At 33.5% G+C, this 24,445-nt stretch overlaps 3 protein-coding genes across 3 annotated transcripts; all 3 read left to right on the top strand.

Annotated features, from left to right (window-relative positions):
• The first annotated feature begins 480 nt into the window (after positions 1 to 480).
• Positions 481 to 6,796, top strand: LOC132716781 (uncharacterized). The gene has a single exon (XM_060700117.1). It carries the CDS (start codon positions 550 to 552, stop codon positions 2,170 to 2,172), a length of 1,623 nt encoding a protein of 540 aa, XP_060556100.1. The 5' UTR covers positions 481 to 549; the 3' UTR covers positions 2,173 to 6,796.
• On the top strand, positions 5,436 to 6,569 carry LOC132716773 (uncharacterized). Its single transcript, XM_060700108.1, has one exon. It carries the CDS (start codon positions 5,436 to 5,438, stop codon positions 6,567 to 6,569), a length of 1,134 nt encoding a protein of 377 aa, XP_060556091.1.
• Positions 6,797 to 14,947: 8,151 nt separating the features above from the next.
• On the top strand, positions 14,948 to 17,912 carry LOC132716772 (uncharacterized). Its single transcript, XM_060700107.1, has one exon. The coding sequence runs from the start codon at positions 14,948 to 14,950 to the stop codon at positions 16,061 to 16,063; it is 1,116 nt and encodes a 371-aa protein (XP_060556090.1). The 3' UTR covers positions 16,064 to 17,912.
• Positions 17,913 to 24,445: the final 6,533 nt, after the last annotated feature.

Genomic DNA, 24,445 nt, shown 5'->3' with positions numbered 1-24,445 from the left:
ATATGATGTTGTTGATGATTAGAAACATATAATTGAAGTTTGGAGTAAATACCTTAAGGAATAAAGAACTAATAGAGAAAAGAATTTTACTGTATAAAAATTGAATCAGAAATCTGCACACGGTCGCCGAAGCTACTCCCTATGATCTATCTTAACAGGATGTGTATAATCTCTATACAGTTACTGCAAACTTTCCCATATTTCAAGTTTCATAAAAATAGTTTTTCAGCATAGGAAGAAAATAAAAGTACTTTTCGCGTTATCACGGAATCCGGTTATTGTGTTAAATTTGCCATAATTGGTTAAACCGGAAGTGGACTCATAAACAGTACCACTACGCAGTGACGTAATATCAGTCCATATTAAGTAATTTGAGAATATGTGCGTGTTTTTTTTTCCATAACTACCAGATAATCAATAATTCATTCAATTCATTCAATAGGTTTATTGTGGTAGTGTATTTTTAGTTTTGTAAAGTACTACTTTTTTACCTATATGTACTATCATCAAGGTTTAAACAGGCTGTATAGGTTTTAAAATCAAACAAATATGAGGATAAGAATTTCATTTAAGACTTTGTGTTTTTCAATGGTTTGTTTTGGTTTAATTTACCTGTTCATAAGTTTTGATCTTGTAATTGGATTAGGCAATCATAAAGAGAATTCGAGTTCACAAAGTTCTAAATCTATTTTTAAATCATTTAAGCACAAGGAAAATCATGTGTATAAAATGAGAAACAATGTGTATGATCGAGGAAAACACAAGCAACGCCCGAGAATTCCTATAGAAATAGCTATTCGGAGAAACTACACTGTCGATGCCGCTGTTGTGAAAAATGATAAAATATACGACGCTTCAGTTGAGGATTCTAATAAATATGAAGGTGTTGTGAGAAATAATGCTAAAGGTGACACTCCTGTGAGGAATGAAAATGAACGAGGCGCTGTTGTGAGATATGATCGCATTCGTGGCTTTGCCGAGAATAATGATAACAAACGTAACACTGTTGTGAAGGATCATGTTTTAGCTGGGATAAATATTAAACATAACGTTGATATAAGAAATGATAATAAACATGACGTTGTCAAGAGGAAACATAATAGACATGACGCTGTAGTAAGGAATAATTATATTAGATATGATAAGAACGTAGCAATTCGGAATGTTGATAAACACAACACTATTTTCAACAACACTGCCCTTTTGAAAAACACAAATGAAATAGTTAAACAAAAACCATTTAGACCTCTTAATGGGTCGATTTATCTTCCGTTACAATATATACCAAAGGAAAAATACATTCGTAATCGCTTGGTGCCGCATATAAGTGGAAATACAACTGCACAATTCCTATCACTTCCTACAATAAATTACACGCAACCAATTGCTATCGTGTCGCCAGTAAGGAATTCTGAATGGTCTCTAGAGACATTCAAGGACCAACTTGCAAAATTAAATTACCCGCACCATCTGATGTCTGTGTACTTTGGTGAATCGGGAAGTTCGGATAAAACTTTTGAAAAGGCAATAAATATATCTAAGTATTTAAAAAAGGTTCAAAACTTCAGGGATGCAAGAGTGATACGTTTGCAGTTATCTGGGGGAATACAAGGACCTAAAGCTGAAAGACATAAGAAAGTCTTCCAGAAATATAGACGTGCCCATATAGCAGCGGTAAGGAATCGTCTGGTACAATATGTTCTACAGCACGGAAAATTCGAGCAAGTTCTTAGTATAGACAGTGACCTTAAACATTTTCCGCCTGATCTTGTGCAGCAGATGTTGTTCGCGAAATCAGATGTCGTAGTGACACCTTGCCTGAAGGAGACGTTCAATGGAATGAAATCTATTTACGACTGTAATTCGTGGAGAGAAACTAAAGCTTCACTTGAAAAGCAGAAACATTTATCGCCCGACGTTCTTGTTCTGGAATGCTACGCGAAACCTGATCGAATTTATCTCTCATATCTCAAAAGTGAAGGTCGTGTTGTCAAGGTGGATGGAGTAGGAGGATGCGCACTTATGGTTAAAGCCGATTGTTTCCAAAGCGGTCTATTATTTCCGGAAGTGGTGTACAAACATCACATCGAAACTGAAGGGCTGGCCAAGATGGCTCTCGACATGGGGTACAGTGTTGTTGGGCTCCCGTTTGTTGAAGTTTTTCACCCCTAGATAAGGAAAATATTTTTGTTGATAATTTAACAAAAAAAGATAATAGTCGAAATCTGACTATAACAGGTGATTAAGTTCTGGACATAAACTGATACCAAAAAAGCACTATATTTGTTGTTCATAGTATAATCAGACTGGTGGAAGCATATAACTTTTGAGCTCCGCAATTTCCTTTTACATTTTATTCGTATTATCATGAATATATATATACACCTACTAGTATAATACGTTTTAAACTTATTGCCTATTTTATAAAATGGCTATATAAATGAAATTATCATCTTTCATACCGATGTTCAATTCAGAATGATAAAGTATCACATTTTTCATGCCAATACATCGCCAATATTTCGCAGTATCGTCATTTGTCATATCGATTAAACTCATATCGATGATGCAATACAGAATGTTCGATACGTGTACAATGCAAATACCGGTATGCGTTAGAATTGTCATATTTTTTAACACCCATACTAACTAAAATATATCGCCATCAGTCATACCAATACAATTACAAATACGTTTTAGTATTGCCATTACTTACTTATAATATCACACATATTATTGTTATTTTCATCATATTATGACATCTGTTTTGTTCATATTTTAGTATGTTGTATATCAATTGTTGAAAATCTGTCTAACGATTTTTACAATACTGTTAATTGTTATTTAGTAATCAGTTTATATAACTGCGAAGCGCCTTCGAACGTGTATATGAAAAGGGTTCTGATAAATAATAAATAGTAATGTTATTGATGATGATGATGATGATGATGCTGGTGGTGGTGGTGGTGGTGATGATGATGATGATGCTAGTGGTGGTGGTGGTGGTGGTGATGATGATGATGATGATGATGATGATGATACAAATGTAGTAGTAATAATCTGTTAAAGGGTATAAAAGTTTACCTCTTTATCTTATGAAATAAGAAGACGTTGCTACCTTCGTTAGCTTATATTACTTTATTTTGGTTAGGATAGAGGTATCGACAGAAGTTTTGAAATAGCGTCAATAATAGCATAATTATAACATCAACTTAAAAACCGAGGTTGTAAAACTAAATATTTCAGCTGTTGTACATGGGCCGTACGAAATAAGGCACTTCTTATGTATAAATTTATTTACAAATTACACTTGTTTACTGTAAGAGAAACTAAAACATGCTACTTAGAAACAAATAAGCAATTTGATTGACATCGCCTTTGAACAACAGCTGATGACGCAATTTGACATCATTTGCATATTTTGAAAAATAAGATATAAAGATGGTCCTTCATAAAAAGATGAATCAACACAGATCCAAAATATTAATTTTTATTAGGAACTTTGTCATTTGGTAAAGATGTATTTCGTGAACACACGAGTATACTGACTTTGTGAGTCTTTAAATTTAATAATTAAACATTTTTGTATTATTTTAATTCAATACCATTCCGGTGTTATGAATAGTAAATAACAAGACTTTGAAGTATTATGAATTATAAATTAGCATTCTTATATCAATATAACTTGGATTTGATTTTAACAATGCAATAGCCTCTTCCTCTTTACACTCTTACATCTATCCCCTGTTAGAAAACCAACCGTATTTAGCCTTTGATTCAAATATAACTCCAGTCGGCCTGCGCATCCTTGGAGACAGACAAGGTTCTATGCTGTGGGTGGTTCAATTTTTGTATTTATACCCCCGCATAACGGAATTGTAATATAAAGGGGGGGGGTATACTGGAATCAGCTTGTCCGTCCGGACGTCCGGTCGTCCCCCGTCCGTCGGGGTTTTACTTGTCCACCCAATAACTTAAAATTCATGTGACTCACATTCTTCATATTTGGTATTTAGATTGGTCATGATTAGTAGAAGATCCCTATAGATTTTGAGTTCACCAGATCAAAGGTCAAGGTCACAGGGGTCTTGACTTAAAAAAGCTTGTCCGCCCAACAACTTAAGATTCCTTTGACCCACAGTCTTCATATTTAGCATGGAGGTTAGCCATGACCATAAAATGACTTTTTTGAGTTTCAGGTCACTGGATCAAAGGTCAAGGTCATATGGGCATTGACTAAAAAGAGCTTGTCCGCCCAATAACTTAAGATTCCTTTGACCCACTCTTCATATTTTGTATTCAGATTGGTCTTGATTAGTAGATGAGCCCTATTGATTTTGAGGTCACTAGGTCAAAGGTCAAGGTCACAGGGGTCTTGACTAAAAACACTTGCCCGCCCAATAACTTAAGATTTCTTTGACCCACAGTCCTCATATTTGGCATGGAGGTTAGTCATGATTAGTCATGATCCCTATTAATTTTGAGGTCACTGGGTCAAAGCTCAAGGTCACATGAACATTGACTTAAAAAGTTTGTTAGTTCAATAACTTAAGAAGCTTTTGACCCAAAGTCTTCATATTTGGCATGGAGGTCGATCATGAACATAAGGTTACTCCTCTTTATTTTGAAGTTACTGGGTCAAATGTCAACCTATAAAAAGCTTGTCTGCTCAATAACTCAAGATTTCTTTGACCCACAATCTTCATATTTGGCATGGAGGTTGATCATGACCATTAGGTGACCTCTACTGATTTTGAAGGCACTGGGTTAAAGGTCAAGGTCACAGGGGCCTTGGCTTTAAAAAGCTTGTCCGCTCAACTGCTTAAGAATGCTTTGGTCAACAGTCTTCATATTTGGTATTGGTATGACTAGTAGATGACCCCTAATGATTTTTGGGTGACTGTGTCAAAGGTCAAGGTTACAGGAATTTTAACTATAATAAGCTTGTCTGCTCAAATGTTTAAGAATGCCTGTCCGCAGTGTATTGACATTTTCACATTTGAAGCATGTAGTATACATAATTTAGCAATGCACTGGATTTGGCAGGAAGGTTGTCCTTGAGCTCTAAATGGCCACTGTTGAATGTATGACAGTGGCAGTTCTAGTTTGATACTGAAATCCCTCTATAAACCTAAAAATAGATATTCCAACTTAAAATGGACAAATCCATCATATAAATTCTGAAGTTTATAGATTTAGCAACAACAAAAAAATAATAAAATAAAACTCAATATATGTAAATACGCACGGAAAAATAAATAACCGCACAATAGGAAATGTCGATTAAAAAAGTAATGTTATGCTTGTATGCACATGTGTTACTTTAGTTTGATATTCAGGTAGATATATATGAATGATGTTAAATGAATTTTATTGACGTAATGTTTGTATGTGTATCCGCGTATACACTGGTCACGGTCATATGCTTTATTAAAATGAAACGAAAGTATAAACAAATTTTGCTTAAGTTTTGTTTTATAGTGATTTTTGTAACTATCGGGATAAGTGTTTTAATACGGTTCACACTTTATGATAAAAGTCATCTTATAATTCATAAATTTTCAAAAGAGAAAAGATATGTGGTAACAACTACACCGGTTATAGTGAGTACGAGTGGTAAACAACACGAACTTACGGAGAAAAACAAGCCGGGTTTGAAACGTCCAATTGTTAACAACATAAATAATATTTCGGAGAGTGCAAAAAGTGACAAGATTCAACAGCTGCCACAAGAGATTTTGAGCAGATTCCTGCAACTACCAAACGATACATATGTATATAAAATATGTATCTTGTCGCCGGTACGTAACGCAGCAACGTCACTAACACGATTCGGGGTACAAGTCGGGAAGTTGAGTTATCCTCCTCACTTAATCTCTTTGTACTTTGGCGAGGATGGAAGCACGGATGACACATTTGAAGTAGCGAATAGAACTGCATACAATCTTCGAAAGTTGAAAAAGTTTAATTCAGCGTATGCTGTTAAATTGAACATTTCAGGAGGTTATCAAGGAAAACATAGAACGCGACACGAGCAAGATGTCCAGGAACACAGGAGAACACACATGGCTCTAGCTAGAAATCGTCTGTTTCGATTTGCTCTGCGTCAGAAAAAATTTGATTATGTTCTATGGATTGACAGTGACATTGCCGAACTTCCGGATGACCTAATTCAACAGATGCTGTTCGCGAAATCAGATGTCGTTGCTACATGTTGTTTAATGAGAAGTATGGGCTATAAAATGAAGTATGATCGGAATTCTTGGAGAGAAACAAACGCTTCCAGGAACTATCAATCGCAACTCGAACCAGACGCTTTAGTATTAGAAGGTTACAGTAAGACGCTCAGAATACATCTTCCGGATCTCAAAAGTGAAGGTCGAATAGTGGAATTAGACGGTGTCGGTGGATGCGCGCTAATGATAAAAGCAGACTGTCACCGAAGCGGTTTACACTTTCCGGAAGTTGTGTATAAACATCACATTGAAACTGAAGGACTAGCAAAACTGGCACATGATATGGGATATAATGTCGTAGGCCTTCCTTTTGTTGAAGTGTTTCACGTGTAAAGTATGAATTGAAGATTATGTGATTTATTTTTATTTTTTATTTTTGTACGATATTGAATAACATAGAGTGATATTTATGGTTAATCTTTTATCGGGTTTCTACCTGAAAAATGGCCTTGTCATGTGTATATTAACAAGGATGTAAATGTGAGTTTATTTAATTATTTTCTTCCTGTAAACTGATGCGCGTGTGCCTCGTTTATTTGTGATCAATGTAACAAAACACCGTCCAAAATTTTTTTTCCATTGCATATCATGTATTGTGACAGGACTGGGAAGGTTTTGTATAATATTTTAGCTTCAAAAGAATGCACACAAAGTGGAGCTATAAGGACATGGGTTTGAAACGTTGTTTTGGAAGGAGTTTATTTTAAAATAAAATAGATTAAAGCAAAGTTAATTTTCGCGGCATACCAGTTTTGCTATTACACTTAACTTCCTCATAATATTTAAAATGCGTTAATGACTAGATCCAATTTATTCCTACGGAGTAGATATATGAAACAAAACTTCACTGACAATGTCTGAATTTTCATGTTATAAATTATAGTAATACTTATTATGCATATACAAGGAAATTCGAAAATGAATAATAATGATAACGATGATGATGATGATGATGATGATGATGATGATGATGATGATGATGATGATGATGATGATGATAAAAATCAAAGCTATTGCTAAATCGGATGGTAAACTGTTTACATTTTTTTCAAAACCATAATCAGTTTTTTAACAATTCTATAAGTTAGACATTTACTGGATCTTACCAACACGTTAGACTTTTAAAGACAAATTTCCAAAAGCTTCTCTTTTTGGGGGGTCCTGTTATATTGTCCTTTTTAAAGAAGAAAATAAGATTTGTTTCTGTGGCATAATCTGCCTTTATTAAAAATTAATGTTTATTTAAGTGCATCATCACCTCCGAATATAAGCATGCTTTTTGCATCTTCTAATAAGTAAGCAAGCTTTTTTTTGCATCTTCTGGTTGGTAAACAAGCTTTTTTGCATCTTCTAGAAGTTAAGCAAGTTTTTTGTGCATCTTCTGGTAGTTTAGCATAATTTACTAAATTTTCTGTATGTTAGCAAGTTTTATTGACTCGTCTGTAGGTCAGTAAGCTTTTTTTGTATCATTGAATGTAGTATTAGAACTTTTAAAAATCGTATCCAAAGCGGCGATGGATCAAATGGTAAGGATTTTGAAAAAAAAAAAAGTCCACAAATTTACGAAATCAGTGATCACATTACTATCTATGAAAACTTGAAAATTAGATACCTTCTAGATTTAATTGATTTCATAATTCGTGATATTTAACATCTCAAGATTCTTATATTGGCTTTACACGAACAAATTTTCAAACGACAACGTCATATTTCTGTGTTAAGACATGTCTGTAGTACCATATAATTTGAAGTTCTTCCTGTTCGCTAAATACCATCACGCATGCAAAATTAGTGCTGACATAAATAAATAAAAAAGATCAATTGAATCAGGTCGAATATTTTTATTTAACGAGAATGTTAATGCAGGTCGGGATTTACAAGAATTACCAAATTTAAATTTGTAATAATAAAAATTGGTTTACGACAATGTACACTTACACAGATCAAAGAAAAAAAAGTATTTGATGTAGGATATCAAACTAATACATTTCTAGTATTATAACTCAATACAGAACAATGCCAAAGTTTTCCTTCTATCGTACTTAAGGAAATAATAGAAAAAAAGCATAAATATAATTTATCTGAGTTGTTAAAGGGACTCCACTCAGTTTGTTTTTACATGACGGGACTGGAAATATTTTGACAAGGTGTGTGTACTATTTGATGTAGATCTAGGTCTGGACGTGAAAACTGTCTGATCATTTTCTCACTTTTTATAAAGTAAATGACCCAAAATAAAAAGCGTTGCAAAGTTAGATTCCGTTAATTTTATTTCTGTCAATAGAACTCGAAAGTTGCAAAGTGTCGCATTTCCTTTTTTCAATGAATAACTGACGACACATTCTTTCGCAAATCGGCTTTTTAATCTGCCATTTTGAAACGTTACCCGATGCATATGGCAGGGTTTGGATGCTTACTATGGCCACAGAACGCGAAAATATATATTATGTGTAATGGTTAGACTATAGTGACGAATTTACTCTAGTCGAACTTCATCTCTGGTTTATCACCGGAACTGGGCATGCGCAGTGCATCATTAATTGTTAGCGCCCGAACCTTGCCCTTGTAAACATTACCCTTTTATGGCCGGTCTCCTATGGTCTCTCGAGACCTTCAAATAAAGACTTTCAAGGTCGGCGAACAGTGTCACGTGGTCTTTAATCAGTAGTGTTAGTTGGTATGGGGGCAGGGGACCTAAAAATGAAAATTTTGTATTTCAGTGTGACCAGAAACACAATTCCAAATATTTCAAAATCTATTTCACAGGCAGATAACCAGTTGCACAGCATTATTCAATGATATATGACATACATTGAAGAAAATAATAGTTTGCATGCATTGCTCCTTCAAAAAATGACTGACAGCAATTTATATTTACCCCCACCCAGCCAAAATCACACCTAAAATATACCAATATGGGCAATCTTCATGAAGGTGCAGCATACTCCAGAATCCGCCCGATTCCTTTAAAAATATCTGTAACACGCAGTGCAAGCTATGGCATTTTCAGAAATGACCAATAAAGTGTCTGTCATACGTTTAGATTTTTCACAAAATTTATCTGAAATTTCTTACTTGTTTGGCGCCAACTGTCAAAGCTTGATTTTTAACTTTTTCACCTCCATTCGGAGAGTCAGAAATACATACAAAGCTACCAAAATGCTTAGTTTCGGGTAAAAACCCAAAAATACTTCTCATTTCCTACACACAAACAAGAAAGAATTACAATGACAGAGAAATTGCCATATGTAACATTACCCTTTTATGCAGTCCCTATGGTTCTGAGACTTCAAAAAAGACTTTCAAGGTCGCGACGTGTCACGTGATCTTTAATTCATAGTGTTAGCCTGCCTTATATATCTATTGCTGTATAAGTGGGTTATATATACAGCGGAATAGTAATTTAAACACAGTGGTATTTGTGGGCTCAGTTGGTCATGTTTACTGTGCGATATCAGTGGAACTTTGCGGGTAATGTACTGTATACTTCAGTATCACAGGTCCTCTGTCGGCAATGTTTAGTGTATTAATACTGCGGTATCAATTTTGCTCGTTGATGAATGTTTAGTGCGTTATCAGTAGCGTTCAGTTGGTAATTAATACTGCGGTATCAATTTTGCCCGGCGATGAATGTTTAGTGCGTTATCAGTGTAGTGTTCAGTGCCTAATTAACACTGCGGTATCAATGGTGCGCATTGAGCTATGTATACTGTCGTTTCAGCACTGCTGAGTAGGTATTGTATACTGCGGTATTAGTGGTAAAAGTGCTGCTCATAATAAGGTGTCAGTGGCGCTCAGTGGATGAGGTATACTGTAGTTTCATTTGTGCTCTGTCGGCAATCATGAATGTTTAGAGTATCAATATGGCCCAGTGGGTAATATATACTGCGGTATTATTTCTGTCCAGTGGTGAATGTTTACTGCGGTATCAGTAGTGTTAAGTGGGTAATTAATACTGTAGTATCAGTATTGCCAGAGGTTTATGTATACTGCGCTATCACTTCTGCCATGTGGTGAATGTTAACTGCGGTATTGATCAGTGGTGTTAAGTGGGTAATTAATACTGCAGTATTAGTATTGCCCAGTGAGTTATGTTTACTGCGGTATCACCTCTGCCCAGTGGTGAATGTTTACTGCGGTATCAGTGGTGTTAAGTGGGTAATTTATACTGCAGTATCAAAGTATCCAGTGGGTTATGTGTTGGTTATGTTAACTTGGTAATCAGTATTAATGCATAATGGGTAATGTTTCCTTCAGTATCAATAGTACTCAGTGGGTAATGTATAGTGTCAATCGGCACACCTCGGCTAATGTTCATAATAACAAGTCAAACTCCTCACAGTGATTACCTCCCTTGGCAGAATTGTACAGACGTCACATGATGATGAAAGTCACATGCCGTAACGTCGAAATTCAAATGTAAATATCAACCGTTACATAGAAAATCTAACGTCATTTTTTTCTTTCTGTTTGATTTTTAACTTTTTGTACCTACGTCCGTTATATTTTATCAAAAAATTATCAAAAGTATACAAAATAATGAAAAATAAATTAAAAAGCTAAAAAAAATAAAATATCAAAATATTGATATTTCAATGTTTGTGATGGCACAGATCTCTGTACTGATAAGGGGAGATCATTGCGTAGGAGATTAATAAAAGGGCCGAGAAGATGCGATTGGTATATCCTTCTATTCTTCTGTGGGTAACATTCAGTGTGACCTTTGTTGTGGCAACCATATTAATGCCAACTGGTTGACTTGAGCTTAGCTGGTTGTTATGACTCAAGCATGTCATTGATTACATAAATAATAACTGTATAAACTAAATAAATCAAGTACTAGTATATCTTAACAAAAACAAATTGAATGTGAATTTATTGTCAAAACTGAAGAGGGAGAAAAATTACACGAAGTATTTAAAACATGTTATTGATCTAACAAAGCAAGAACAAAGTAATGTGAGTCCATACACGGAATTAGAAAAACAAATACTTTAAGTAATATACGTATCATTGACATTTGAAACAGTTCCCTCTTTGACAATACAAAATATTGATATAATTCATTCATGTGTGTACCAATGCTATTTAAAGGATTGTTATTGTATTAATTATAAACTACATACCTGTATCGACATTGTCTCACCATAGACGACATACAATAACATAAAAAAATGTCCACATTAAACATAAATAAAACGCCAGTACGAATAGTATCCTCAGCTTCAGATATCGTGTCGTTTTTTCTCTACTCATATTTCACAAGTTCTGAATTAACCCGTGTGAGATTGAAAGTTTATCTCTTTTGACGCACTTTTGAGATAACACACTAACAAAAGTACGGGCAACCCGGGTCAGATTCCTGATGGGATCTATTGTTAAGTGAACAATAGGCTCAATCCTCCAGCGAACATTAACAGCTGTCTTGAGGCATCCGTGATGGCCATTCCGACATAATAGCAACAAAAGAAATTTACATTTAATGTGAAAAGGTATAATACGCATATTCGGTAACAGAATCTGAATGTGACAGGTTTATTGTGCGGAGTTTAGTATATTCTAAGGCTCCCTTTAAAAAGTTGCATTGTTCTCCGTATAATTGATATTATACCGCCCGAGACATCGGAGCCTGGAGTTGATTTATTTTGTTGAAAATAAATATAAATGTTATTTTTGTTATTCATAGCATGTAATTCAATCCGCCTTTGAAATGTGGTTCACGTCAGTTAAAAGTTGAATTGTCAGAGTGTTTTTATAGGTAAAATGTAACACATTTAGAAATAGTAACAATGTTGAAATGGCAAAATAGTATTTAATGAAACAGAAATGAATTGAAGGGCTAAATTGCAAAGAAGTATTTGCTGTTTATTCCTATATACCGACTGCTGAAAATATAAGTAGGTGTATAGAATTTCCAACTGCTTTTAGAAACAATGATAAAAATGATCGGCTGTAAAATTGTCCTCAACATTTACGGGTTCGAATCCCGTCATTAATATTCAATCATGTAATTTGGACGAATCTAAGCTGTCAGTTTATTTATTCTTGCCACAGGTTGCCAATATGGGCGAGTCCTCCAGAAGAGTATTAGTCGTTTTAGATTTTGGAGGATAGTGCAAGATACAGATACAGAAAGATACCCCATTTCCAGAAGCTTCTACTGGTTCTTTAGCGTGCCAAGTATTTTAGCACTCATACACGGGACCTTGACTTAAACAAGGGGCAGGACGTGAAGTGGTTGCACACTTGGTTCAAGCGAGCGAATCGGTTGCTAACTTGATAAAATGTCGAACACGGCGTGATTTTTTGAAACGGGCGAACGAATTTTTGCCAGGCAAGTGGGTTTCTTTGTTATTTTGAAGTTCATTAGTATGTCTATTCCATAATGAAATATATATGCCACACTCGGTTTAAGGTTTCAGCATCCCAGATTCTGTTTTGACGAAGTTATTGAAGATATAAACTGATCATGTAGATATTTTGAAATTTGACATGTGACTGTTCTGGTCGGTTTTTCTCCTAATTTATTCGAATTTGTAAGTTTTGAACTGCATTTAACAATAACAAAATATGTTTCTGTCAATGCTGTACAAATGGTTTAGTTCGCAAGTCCGAAGATAACGTTCAATACACAAAAATATCTTGTTCAAGCACATTTTGGTTGCAGACTTATACTTCAAGCATTTTTGGTTGCAAACTTTTGTGTCAATAATGTGGCATGCATATTTTAAGCGAGGAATTACTAATCATTTTTTTAAATAATTAGGAATATTAAGGCAATTATACCCGTTCATCTAATAAGAAATATATATACAAATTGTGCATGCGTGCAGATATATCCTAACACAGGGTCTTTCAAATAGATATATAACACAATATGCTAAATTGAAGTTCAGTTGTGTTTATCTTCATCATTTTTTCTCCTCGATATACTTCTTTTCTTTCACAAAGTTTAGGACTGTTTTATATCTTGGTTTGACTAACTGTAAAGGAAAAGAAGAAGAAAATATCAACACACAGCTTTCATTATTGTTCTTTTTTGAGATTTGAAATAAATTTGATTATATATTAGATAAACACTATATTAACATTGACACAAGGGCATTATTCACATGTTTCTTTAAATTGTTCCTTATTATTGACCAATCGAAACATCTTCCAAATTCCCTAACTCGAATAATGACTTTAAGTAGTTTTGTCACGTATCAGTCAATGTAAATAACCAATCGTATATCATTTATATTATGATATAATAATCAAAATCATCTTTAGAATACCAGTTGACATATGATGTACATCAAATCCGAAATATTTTAAACAAACATGTCATTTTAACTTTTGGTTTGTAAAAATATTAAAGTACATTTACATAATTTATGTATAAAGCAACTGCTGATCATACGAAACAAACAAATTAACATTTCTTGTGGTTTTGATAAACTTTAGAAATTTTGCCGAGTAATATCGTATGTTTGCACATGTCCTTATGTTTATGATGAAAATAATTCACTTACATACAATAGTACTCTCACATTCTATATGCTATTATTTTGTATGCAGGCTTTTACTGATGATTATAGTATTGAACCGAGAACCATGTAATTTGAAAACTGTTGTAAAAGAAGAAAGTATAAATAACATTTATAACAAAAACAAGTAACAAAACATAAATGTCAATAATTGCCATTGAAAATAGGTTTCTACACTCTTTTTGCAAAATTTTACTATGGATTTCAATAGAATAAGAATAAGTTTGCAACCAAAAATGCTTGAAGTATAAGTCTGCAACCAAAATGTGCTTGAACAAGATATTTTTGTGTATTGAACGTTATCTTCGGACTTGCGAACTAAACCATTTGTACAGCATTGACAGAAACATATTTTGTTATTGTTAAATGCAGTTCAAAACTTACAAATTCGAATAAATTAGGAGAAAAACCGACCAGAACAGTCACATGTCAAATTTCAAAATATCTACATGATCAGTTTATATCTTCAATAACTTCGTCAAAACAGAATCTAGGATGCTGAAACCTTAAACCGAGTGTGGCATATATATTTCATTATGGAATAGACATACTAATGAACTTCAAAATAACAACAAAAAAACACTTGCCTGGCAAAAATTCGTTCGCCCGTTTCAAAAAATCACGCCGTGTTTGACATTTTGTCAAGTTAGCAACCAATTCGCTCGCTTGAACCAAGTGTGCAACCACTTCACGTCCTGCCCCTTGTTAAAGTCACATCCAAAAGACTGATTAGTAATTTAAGATGGCCATCCCGGACTTTAAATCGTTTTAGATTTTATATTCAATCTGAATCGAAAAGAGATCAAATGTAAAAAGCTGAATAGTTGTTTTATTACAAATACAGTTTAGTATGTTACATAAAAAGAGTTTGTGTGGGTGATATGGGGCCGCACCACATATCTAAGGGGTTCAAGTAAACTCTTGTTAGCATGGGTTTAAATATTAATTATCATAAAATGCTTCATTGAATACGTTATATATCTTAGGTTGCCGCACCTGCAGCGTTACTATTATTATAAACTATGCATTAATAATTTACAAAAAGTTGCCGCTTTATGCACATGTGTTACTTTAGTTTGATATTCAGGTAGATATATGAATGATGTTAAATGAATTTTATTGACGTAATACTTTGTATGTGTATCCGCATATACACTGGTCACGGTCATATGCTTTATTAAAATGAAACGAAAGTATAAACAAATTTTGCTTAAGTTTTGTTTTATAGTGATTTTTGTAATTATCGGGATAAGTGTTTTAATACGGTTCACACTTATAATTCATAAATTCTCAAAAGAGAAAAGATATGTGGTAACAACTACACCGATTATAGTGAGTACGCCTGGTAAACAACACGAACTTACGGAGAAACACACGCCGGGTTTGAAACATCCGATTGTTAACAACATATATAATATTTCGGAGAGTGCAAAAAGTGACAAGATTCAACAGCTGCCACAAGAGATTTTGAGCAGATTCCTGCAACTACCAAACGATACATATGTATATAAAATATGTATCTTGTCGCCGGTACGTAACGCAGCAACGTCACTAACACGATTCGGGGTACAAGTCGGGAAGTTGAGTTATCCTCATCACTTAATCTCTTTGTACTTTGGCGAGGATGGAAGCACGGATGACACATTTGAAGAAGCGAATAGAACTGCATACAATCTTCGAAAGTTGAAAAAGTTTAATTCAGCGGATGCTGTTAAATTGAACATTTCTGGAGGTTTCCAAGGAAAACATAGAACGCGACACGAGCAATATGTCCAGGAACACAGGAGAACACACATGGCTCTAGCTAGAAATCGTCTGTTTCGATTTGCTCTGCGTCAGAAAAAAATTGATTATGTTCTATGGATTGACAGTGACATTGCCGAACTTCCGGTTGACCTAATTCAACAGATGCTGTTCGCGAAATCAGATGTCGTTGCTACATGTTGCTTAATGAGAAGAAGGGGCTATAAAATGAATTATGATCGGAATTCTTGGAGAGAAACAAACGCTTCCAAGAAGTATCAATCGCAACTCGAACCAGACGCTTTAGTATTAGAAGGTTACAGTAAGACGCTCAGAATTTATCTTCCGGATCTCAAAAGTGAAGGTCGAATAGTGGAATTAGACGGTGTCGGTGGATGCGCACTTATGATAAAAGCAGACTGTCACCGAAGCGGTTTACACTTTCCGGAAGTTGTGTATAAACATCACATTGAAACTGAAGGACTAGCAAAACTGGCACATGATATGGGATATAATGTCGTGGGTCTTCCTTTTGTTGAAGTGTTTCACGTGTAAAGTATGAATTGAAGTTGATGTGATTTTTTTTTTTGTACGATATTGAATAACGTAGCGTGATGTAAATACTTTATCTTTTAACAGGTTTCTAATGAAATATGGCCTTGACATTTGTATATTTGTAAGGATGTAATTGTGTGTTTATTTATTTTCTACCTGTAAATTGATGCGCGTGTGCCTCGTTTATTTGTGATCAATGTAACAAAACACCGTCCAAAGTTTATGTTTTCCCATTGCATATCATGTATTGTGAAAAGATTGGGAAGGTTTTGTATAATATTTTAGCATCAGAAAAAGAATTCACACAAAGTGGGGTATAAGGACATGGATTTGAAACAAAGTTTTGAAAGGCGTTTATTTAAATAAAATATAGATCATTTTGATTTCTTTAAATCAAGTAATAATTTTGTTTCTTTACACCAAGTAATAATTTTGAAAGGAATGTTCCTTTGGTGGACACCTTTCAAAATAGTTCAAACGTATTTAATTCCATGCAGAACTATATTCAGGTGAGCGACTTTTGGGCCACCATGGCCCTCTTGTTTTTATATACTATACTATTCATTTATAAATACTTATATTTGTTGTGTTTATTTTACCTAGAAAACTAAGTGTTATTATATTAACTACTTCATATTTTATCATTTTTCTTGTGTTTATTTTACCTAGAAAACTAAGTGTTATTATGTTAACTACCTCATATTTTTTCATTTTCAAAATTAATTTTAATCGTCATGTGGTACCAGTCATATAAAAGCATTGCTTCAACTGAAATCATAGTTTTTGTCAACTGTACCCTGGTACCACAAATTTTCTGTTGCTTGGTTATCTAAAAATTTACAATATTATGTCTTTATATCTTAATATTCTACAACCTTTAGAAATCCATATTCTTCATTGATTTTTTATATTGTTTGTGTATATTATTCACTTGATGTTTATTCTCGTAAGTTTGTTACATGTATCTGTACTTAGCCTGCATGCCTATATATTTTCTAGTCAGATCTATCTTAGTTACATTTTTGTATTGCATAGTTTAGATAACACTAAACTTTATCAAGATTGATGTCTGATTACTTTTATAAAATGTTCAATATTTTTTCATTTTACAGTTACTTTTATATATTTTATATTTATGTATTCATCTAGTCAACTATATATACATCTAGTCATGACTGCTATTTTAATGTCATACCTGTAGCTAATTTAGTTCATCGATTGTTTGATGATCAAATTACATTCCTAGGTAAAAATGTTGAATCATTACACTCCTAAGTACAATGTGAAATATTATTAGTGTTCAGTTTATTTCATGCACCTTAAATTTGACATCTTATTTTCAAGATATTGCCTTTGAGATTAATATTAACCTTGATTCCTGGGTGGTCACTTGCTTTACAAAAAATTCTGTATCAAGAAAATACATTAAAAACCTCTTGTCAGAAATCCAAAAACCTGGAGCTTAATTATTTCATATCAAGTATCTCTTAGAGTAGTTGATATATATATATATCAATTTGTTCAAATTATCGCACTTTTGTCAATATTTGCCTGACATGAAGGGTCACTTATTTTTTCATTTCACTTGTAAACCTGTACGAACTTGGACAATGGCTCGTTTTTATTTTGAGCTGCATTAATAAAGTATCGACCATGTGCAGTTTCAATAGTAGAACTTAACTGTGATATCACTATTTTGTAATAACACTCAGATATCAAATATCTTTGTAGCACATGTTAACAATCATAACTCTTTTGTTCTTGCTTTATTTTCACCCTTTTGTTCTTGCTGTATTTTCCTGTTATTTAGTGTCAATAGTGCCTTGTTTAAAAAATAAATTCTACAAATAGTAAACTGTGTTTGCTTTTGTTGTATTGTCGTATAAGTAATAACATTACAGACCATTTAACAGTATAAATGCAAATTTAGTTCATTTCCTGCTTAAAAGACAGATAATCTAAATCCATACAGAAAATGCGTTTAATACATTAAATTAATAACAAACTTTTGGCGTCGCCTTTGATGCTTTGCATCAATGATTTTAATTTCTTGTCAGTTATTGTAATACTTATTATGCATGTACACAGAAAGAAATTTGACAGAACTTTAGAAATTCATCGACTTACGCGGAATTTTGAGTAATGCGATTTTGACTTATTGAGAGTCAACTGTTTATTTTTTAAATTATTTGTAAATGAAAATTGTATGAATAGTATTTAATATCTGTTCAAATGAGCGTTTGTCAAAACAAACAAAGTAAGTTTGTTAAAGGGTAAAATCATAAATGACGAATGGAACAGCTGTTATTGTTTATGACGTTTTTGTTTCTGAATGGAGTATTAGAACTTTTAAAAATCGAATCCAAAGCGGCGATGAATCAAGTGGTAAGGGTTTTGAAAAAAAGAAAGTCCACAAATTTAAGAAATCAGTGATCACATTACTATCTATGAAAACATGTAAATTAGATACCTTCTAGAATTAATTGATTTCATATTTCGTGTTATTTAACATCTCAAGTTGCTTATAATAGCTTTTCACGAACAAATTTTTAAGCTACAATTTCATATTTCTGTGTGAAGACATGTCTGTAATACCTTTTGATTTGAAGTTTTTCCTGTTTGCTAAATACCATCACGCATGCAAAATTAGTGCTGACATAAATAAATAAAAAAGATCAATTGAATCAGGTCGAATATTTTTATTTAACGAGAATGTAAATGCAGGTCGGGATTTACAAGAATTACCAAATTTAAATCTGTTATAACAAAAATTGGTTTACGACAATGTACACCTACATAGATCAAAGAAAAAAGTATTTTATGTGGGATATAAAACTAATACATGTGTATTATAACTCAATACGGAACAATGCCAAAGTATTTCTTCTGTCGTCCTTGAAGAAATTATAGAAAAAAAAACCATAAATATAATAGGTCTGAAGAGGGAGTCACTTGAGTTGTTAAAGGGACTCTATCTACCTATCTCTGAGTACTGCCAACTCAACTCAGGTTCTTTTGACATGACGGTACTGGAATTTTTTTGACAAGGTCTGTGTACTATTTGATGTAGGTCTGGACGTGAAAACCTTTTGATAATTTTTTTATTAAGTAAATGATCCAAAATAAAAAGCGTTGCAAAGCTAGATTCCGTTAATTTTATTCCAATAGAACTCGAAAGTTCGCTTTTTTTCTATGAATAACTGATGACACATAACACAACTTATTTCTTTCGTAAATCGGCTTTTTAATCTGTCACGAATTAACACTAGTCGAACCTCACCGGAACTGGGCATCCGCAGTACATCTATTAGAGCCAAACAACTGTTAGCGTCCAAACCTTGCCCGTGTAAACATTACCATTTTATGGCCGGTCTCCTATGGTCTCTCGAGACCTTCAAATAAAGACCTTTAAGTTCGGTGAACAGTGGCACATGATTTTTCATCGGTAGTATTAGTTGGTTATATAAATTTTTGTATCATAATTGTTGCTAAGTAGGTTATATATACAGCGGAATCGTTAGTCTCGATGAGAATTGTAATAATCAGTGGTATTTGTGGACTCAGATTGCCATGTTTACTGTGCGATATCAATGGAACTTTGTGGGTAATGTACTGTATACTTTAGTATCATATGTCCTCTATCGGCAATGTTTAGTGTATTATCAATATCATAACACTGCAGTATCAATTTTGCCCGGCGATGAATGTTGAGTGCGTTATCAGTAGTGTTCAGTGCGTAAATAATACTGCGGTATCAATGGTGCGCATTGAGTTATGTATACTGCGGGTTCAGCACTGCTGAGTAGGTAATGTATACTGCGTTATCAGTGGTATAAGTGCTGCTCTAGGGGCAATTAATAATAAGTTGTCAGTGGCGCTCCGTGGGTGAGGTATACTGTAGTATCATTGGTGCTCTGTCGGCAATCATGAATATTTAGAGTATCAATATGGCCCAGTGGGTAATATATACTGCAGTAACAGTTTTGCCCAGTGATAAATGTTTACTGTGGTATCAATAGTGTTAAGTGGGTAATTAATACTGCAGTATCAGTATTGCCCAGAGGTTTATGTATACTGCGCTATCAAGAATGTTTACTACGGTATTGATCAGTGGTTTTAAGTGGGTAATTAATACTGCAGCATCAGTATTGCCCAGTGGGTTATGTTTACGGCGGTATCACCGCTGCCCAGTGGTGAATGTTTACTACGGTATTGATCAGTGGTGTTAAGAGGGTAATTAATACTGCAGTATCAGTATTGCCCAGTGGGTTATGTTTACTGCGGTATCACCGCTGTCCAGTGGTGGATGTTTACTACGGTATTGATCAGTGGTGTTAAGTGGGTAAATAATACTGCAGTATCAGTATTGCCCAGTAGTTTATGTATACTGCGGTATCACCGCTGCCCAGTGGTGAATGTTTACTGCGGTATCAGTGGTGTTAAGTGGGTAATTAATACTGCAGTATCAATAGTACCCAGTGGGTTATGCTTACTGCGGTATCACCTCTACCCAGTGGTGAATGTTTACTGTGGTATTGATCAGAGGTGTTAAGTGGGTAATTAATACTGCAGTATCGGTATTGCCCAGTAGTTTATGTATACTGCGGTATCACCGCTGCCCAGTGGTGAATGTTTACTGCGGTATCAGTGGTTTTAAGTGGGTAATTTATACTGCAATATCAAAGTATCCAGTGGGTTATGTGTTGGTTATGTTATCTGGGTTATCTGTAATGCATAGTGGGTAATGTTTTCTTCAGTATCAATAGTACTTAGTGGGTAATGTATAGTGTCAATCGGCACACCTCGGCTATTGTTCATAATAACATGTATGACGGAACGGGCCGAGAAGATGCGATTGGTATCCTTCTATTCTTCTGTGAGTTACATTTAGTGCATAAACTTTGTCAATAAATTACATTCATGGTTGTGGCAACCATATTGATGCCAACTGGTTGGCTTGAGCTCAGCTGGTTGTTATGACTCCAGCATGTCATTGAATACATAAATAATAACTGTATAAACTAAATAAATCAAGTATATCTTAACAAAAACAATGTGAATTTATTTTCAAAAGAGAAGAGAGAAAAAAATACACATGTTTTTCATCTAACAAAGCAAAATAAAAAGTAATATATACGTATCATTGACATTTGAAACAGTACTCTCTTTGACAATACTAAACATTGATATAATTCATTCATGTGTGTACCAATGCTATTTAAAGGATTGTTATTGTATTAATTATAAACTACAATTTACCTGTATCGACATTGTCTCACCATGGACGACATTCAATAGGCCTCACATAAAAAAAATGTCCACATAAAACATAAATAAAACGCCAGTACACAGCTTCAGATATCGTGTCGTTTTTTCTCTACTCATATTTCACAAGCTCCGAATTAACCCGTGTGAGATTGAAAGTTTATCTCTTTTGACGCACTTTTGAGATAACACACTAACAAAAGTACGGGCAACCCGGGTCAGATTCCTGATGGGATCTATTGTTAAGTGAACAATAAGCTCAATCCTCCAGCGAACATTAACAGCTGTCTTGAGGCATCCGTGATGGCCATTCCGACATAATAGCAACAAAAGAAATTTACATTTAATGTGAAAAGGTATAATACGCATATTCGGTTACAGAATCTGAATGTGACAGGTTTATTGTGCGGAGTTTAGTATATTCTAAGGCTCCCTTTATAAAGTTGCATTGTTCTCCGTATAATTGATATTATACCGCCCGAGACATCGGAGCCTGGAGTTGATTTATTTTGTTGAAAATAAATATAAATGTTATTTTTGTTATTCATAGCATGTAATTCGATCCGCCTTTGAAATGTGGTTCACGTTAGTTAAAAGTTGAATTGGCAGACGGTTTTTATAGGTAAAATGTAACACATTTAGAAATAGTAACAATGTTTAAAAGGCAAAATAGTATTTAATGAAATAGAAATGAATTGAAGGGCTAAATTGCAAAGTAGTATTTGTTGTTTATTCCTATATACCGACAGCTGAAAATATAAGTAGGTGTATAGAAATTCCAACTGTTTTTAGAAACAATGATAAAAATGACCGGCTGTAAAATTGTCCTCAACATTTACGGGTTCGAATCCCGCCATTAATATTTAATCATGTAATTTGGACGAATCTAAGTTGTGAGTTTATTCATTCTTGCCATAGGTTGCCCATATGGGCGAGTCCTCTAGAAGAGTATTAGTCGTTTTAGATTTTGGAGACAGATACAGAAAGATACCCCAATTCCAGAAGCTTCTACTGGTTCTTTAACGTGCCAAGTGCTTATGCACTCATACACGGGACCTCGATTTAAAGTCACATCCGAAAGACTGATTAGTAATTTTAGTTGGCCAGCCCGGGAATCGAAAAATAACAACAACAGAAAACTTGTGATGTTAGTTCGACTTATTAGAAACGAACTGAAAATGATCCTAAGGCTTTAAATCGTTTTAGATTTTGTATTTAATCTGAATCGAAAAGAGATCAAATGTAAAGAAGCTGAATAGTTGTTTAATTATTACTAAAGTTTAGTATGTAACATAAAAAAGTGTTTGTGTGGGTGATATGGGGCCGTACCACATAAGGGGTTTAAGTGAACTCTTGTTAGCACTACGGGTTTAAATATTAATGATCATAAAATGCTTCATTGAATAAATTATATATTTTAGTTGGCCGCACCTGCAGCGTTACTATTATTATAAAATATGCATTAATAATTTACAAAAAAGTTGCCGCTTTATGCCACGAAAATTGAGATCTGTAAATAAACTGTGAAATATTAATTTGAATTGTGTAATCTTTAAAATCATTTTTAAAACGTCAGGCCGTTTTCATCATTAATTGTACTGCCTATCAACATTAATATATCTGTGAGAAATGTGTAATGAACTGTCGCAATGGGAGGTTTAGAAAATCGGAAACTACAAAAAATAATTGAATAAATAATAAATGAATTAATGTATGAATGAATGAATGAATGAATGAATGAATGGAAGAAGAAAGAAAGGAAGGAAGGAAGAAAGAAAGAAAAAAGAAGGACGAAAGGAAGGTAATGAATGAATGAAGGAAGAAAGGAAGGACGGAAGGAAAGAAGGAAGAAAGAAAGAAAGAAAGAAAGAAAGAAAGAAAGAAAGAAAGAAAGAAAAGAGAAAGAAATAAAGAAAAAAATGAAGGAAGGAATCAACCAACCAACCAATCAATCAATTAATGAAATGAATAAATTTAATTATCAATAAAAATATATAAACAGATAAATTTAATTAACAAATTTAATCCATTAATTGAATAAATTTAATTATCAAATTAAATAAATAAATAAATAAATAATCAAATAAATAAATAAATAAATAAATAAATAAATAAATAAATAAATAAATCAATCAATCAATCAATCAAGCAAGCAAGCAAATAGAAATAAAATAAGGAACAGGGATGATCGTAGCCTTGTTATGACAAGGATATTGTCATCTCAACTCGTAAATATGTTCGTAATACTTCATTTTAAAAGATCTTATAAGCGTCCATATGACACGGAGAAATCAGTATTATTTATTTATTATCCCCTGATACTGAAGAGCAAAACATATTTACAAAGTAAGTTATGTATATATATTGTCCAACAATATTGACCTGGCACTTCATTTATTTTCGGAAAGGTCATATGAATAAACAATGACTATTACCTATCGAATATATCAATATTTTTGCTAACTTCACTCGTCATTGAGGTTTGGTGTATTGGAATAGATGTCGAACTACCGATCTGAAGGTCTCTGGATCGATACTTAACCAACACCACGTTATAATTTTTTTTAAATTAAATTGCAAGAATTAATTTGAAATCGTTTTATTACACCTGGTTTTAGAATATCTTTTAAGTGGTGTTTTTCTGCACAATTGTCTTTTATTTTTGTCTTTCATTTCATTATAGTATCTTTTAACGGTTCTTTTTGTTACATTATGCAATCGTATATGCTTAAGCGCATACATGCTTTAAATGTAGTTATTAAAAAATGTGCATAGATATAATAAAATACAATAAAAAGGTTTTCAATAGTTTAAAGAGAATGGCAATTTCAAAATTAAAATAAAAAATAAATAGCTGAAATAGGATTAGAACCTCCCAGTCTACGTTTGCAAGTGAAAACTCTTTACCAACTGCACTAAGAGGGAATTTTCATTTACACGATTTTAACAATTGGATATTTACATTCATATCGATTTACAAGTAAATCGTAACGTTTACGGAATATACCGACTACAGGGTCAAATGCAAGAGTGTCAGGTCAATATTGTTGGACAATAACAGATGAGAAGTATAAATAGAAATATATACCATCGATAACATCATAATATACAATACAT

The sequence above is a fragment of the Ruditapes philippinarum genome, unplaced genomic scaffold, assembly GCF_026571515.1.
Source record: "Ruditapes philippinarum isolate M1 unplaced genomic scaffold, ASM2657151v2 ctg96_1_1_1_1, whole genome shotgun sequence".
NCBI lineage: Eukaryota > Metazoa > Mollusca > Bivalvia > Venerida > Veneridae > Ruditapes > Ruditapes philippinarum.
Note: the sequence above shows the minus strand (reverse complement) of the source record. Positions and strands in the feature narration are given on the sequence as shown.

Bases quoted from the DNA above. Each gene is read 5' to 3' on its own strand.
- LOC132716773 (XM_060700108.1), top strand. From the start codon at position 5,436: ATGAAACGAAAGTATAAACAAATTTTGCTTAAGTTTTGTTTTATAGTG.
- LOC132716772 (XM_060700107.1), top strand. From the start codon at position 14,948: ATGAAACGAAAGTATAAACAAATTTTGCTTAAGTTTTGTTTTATAGTG.
- LOC132716781 (XM_060700117.1), top strand. From the start codon at position 550: ATGAGGATAAGAATTTCATTTAAGACTTTGTGTTTTTCAATGGTTTGT.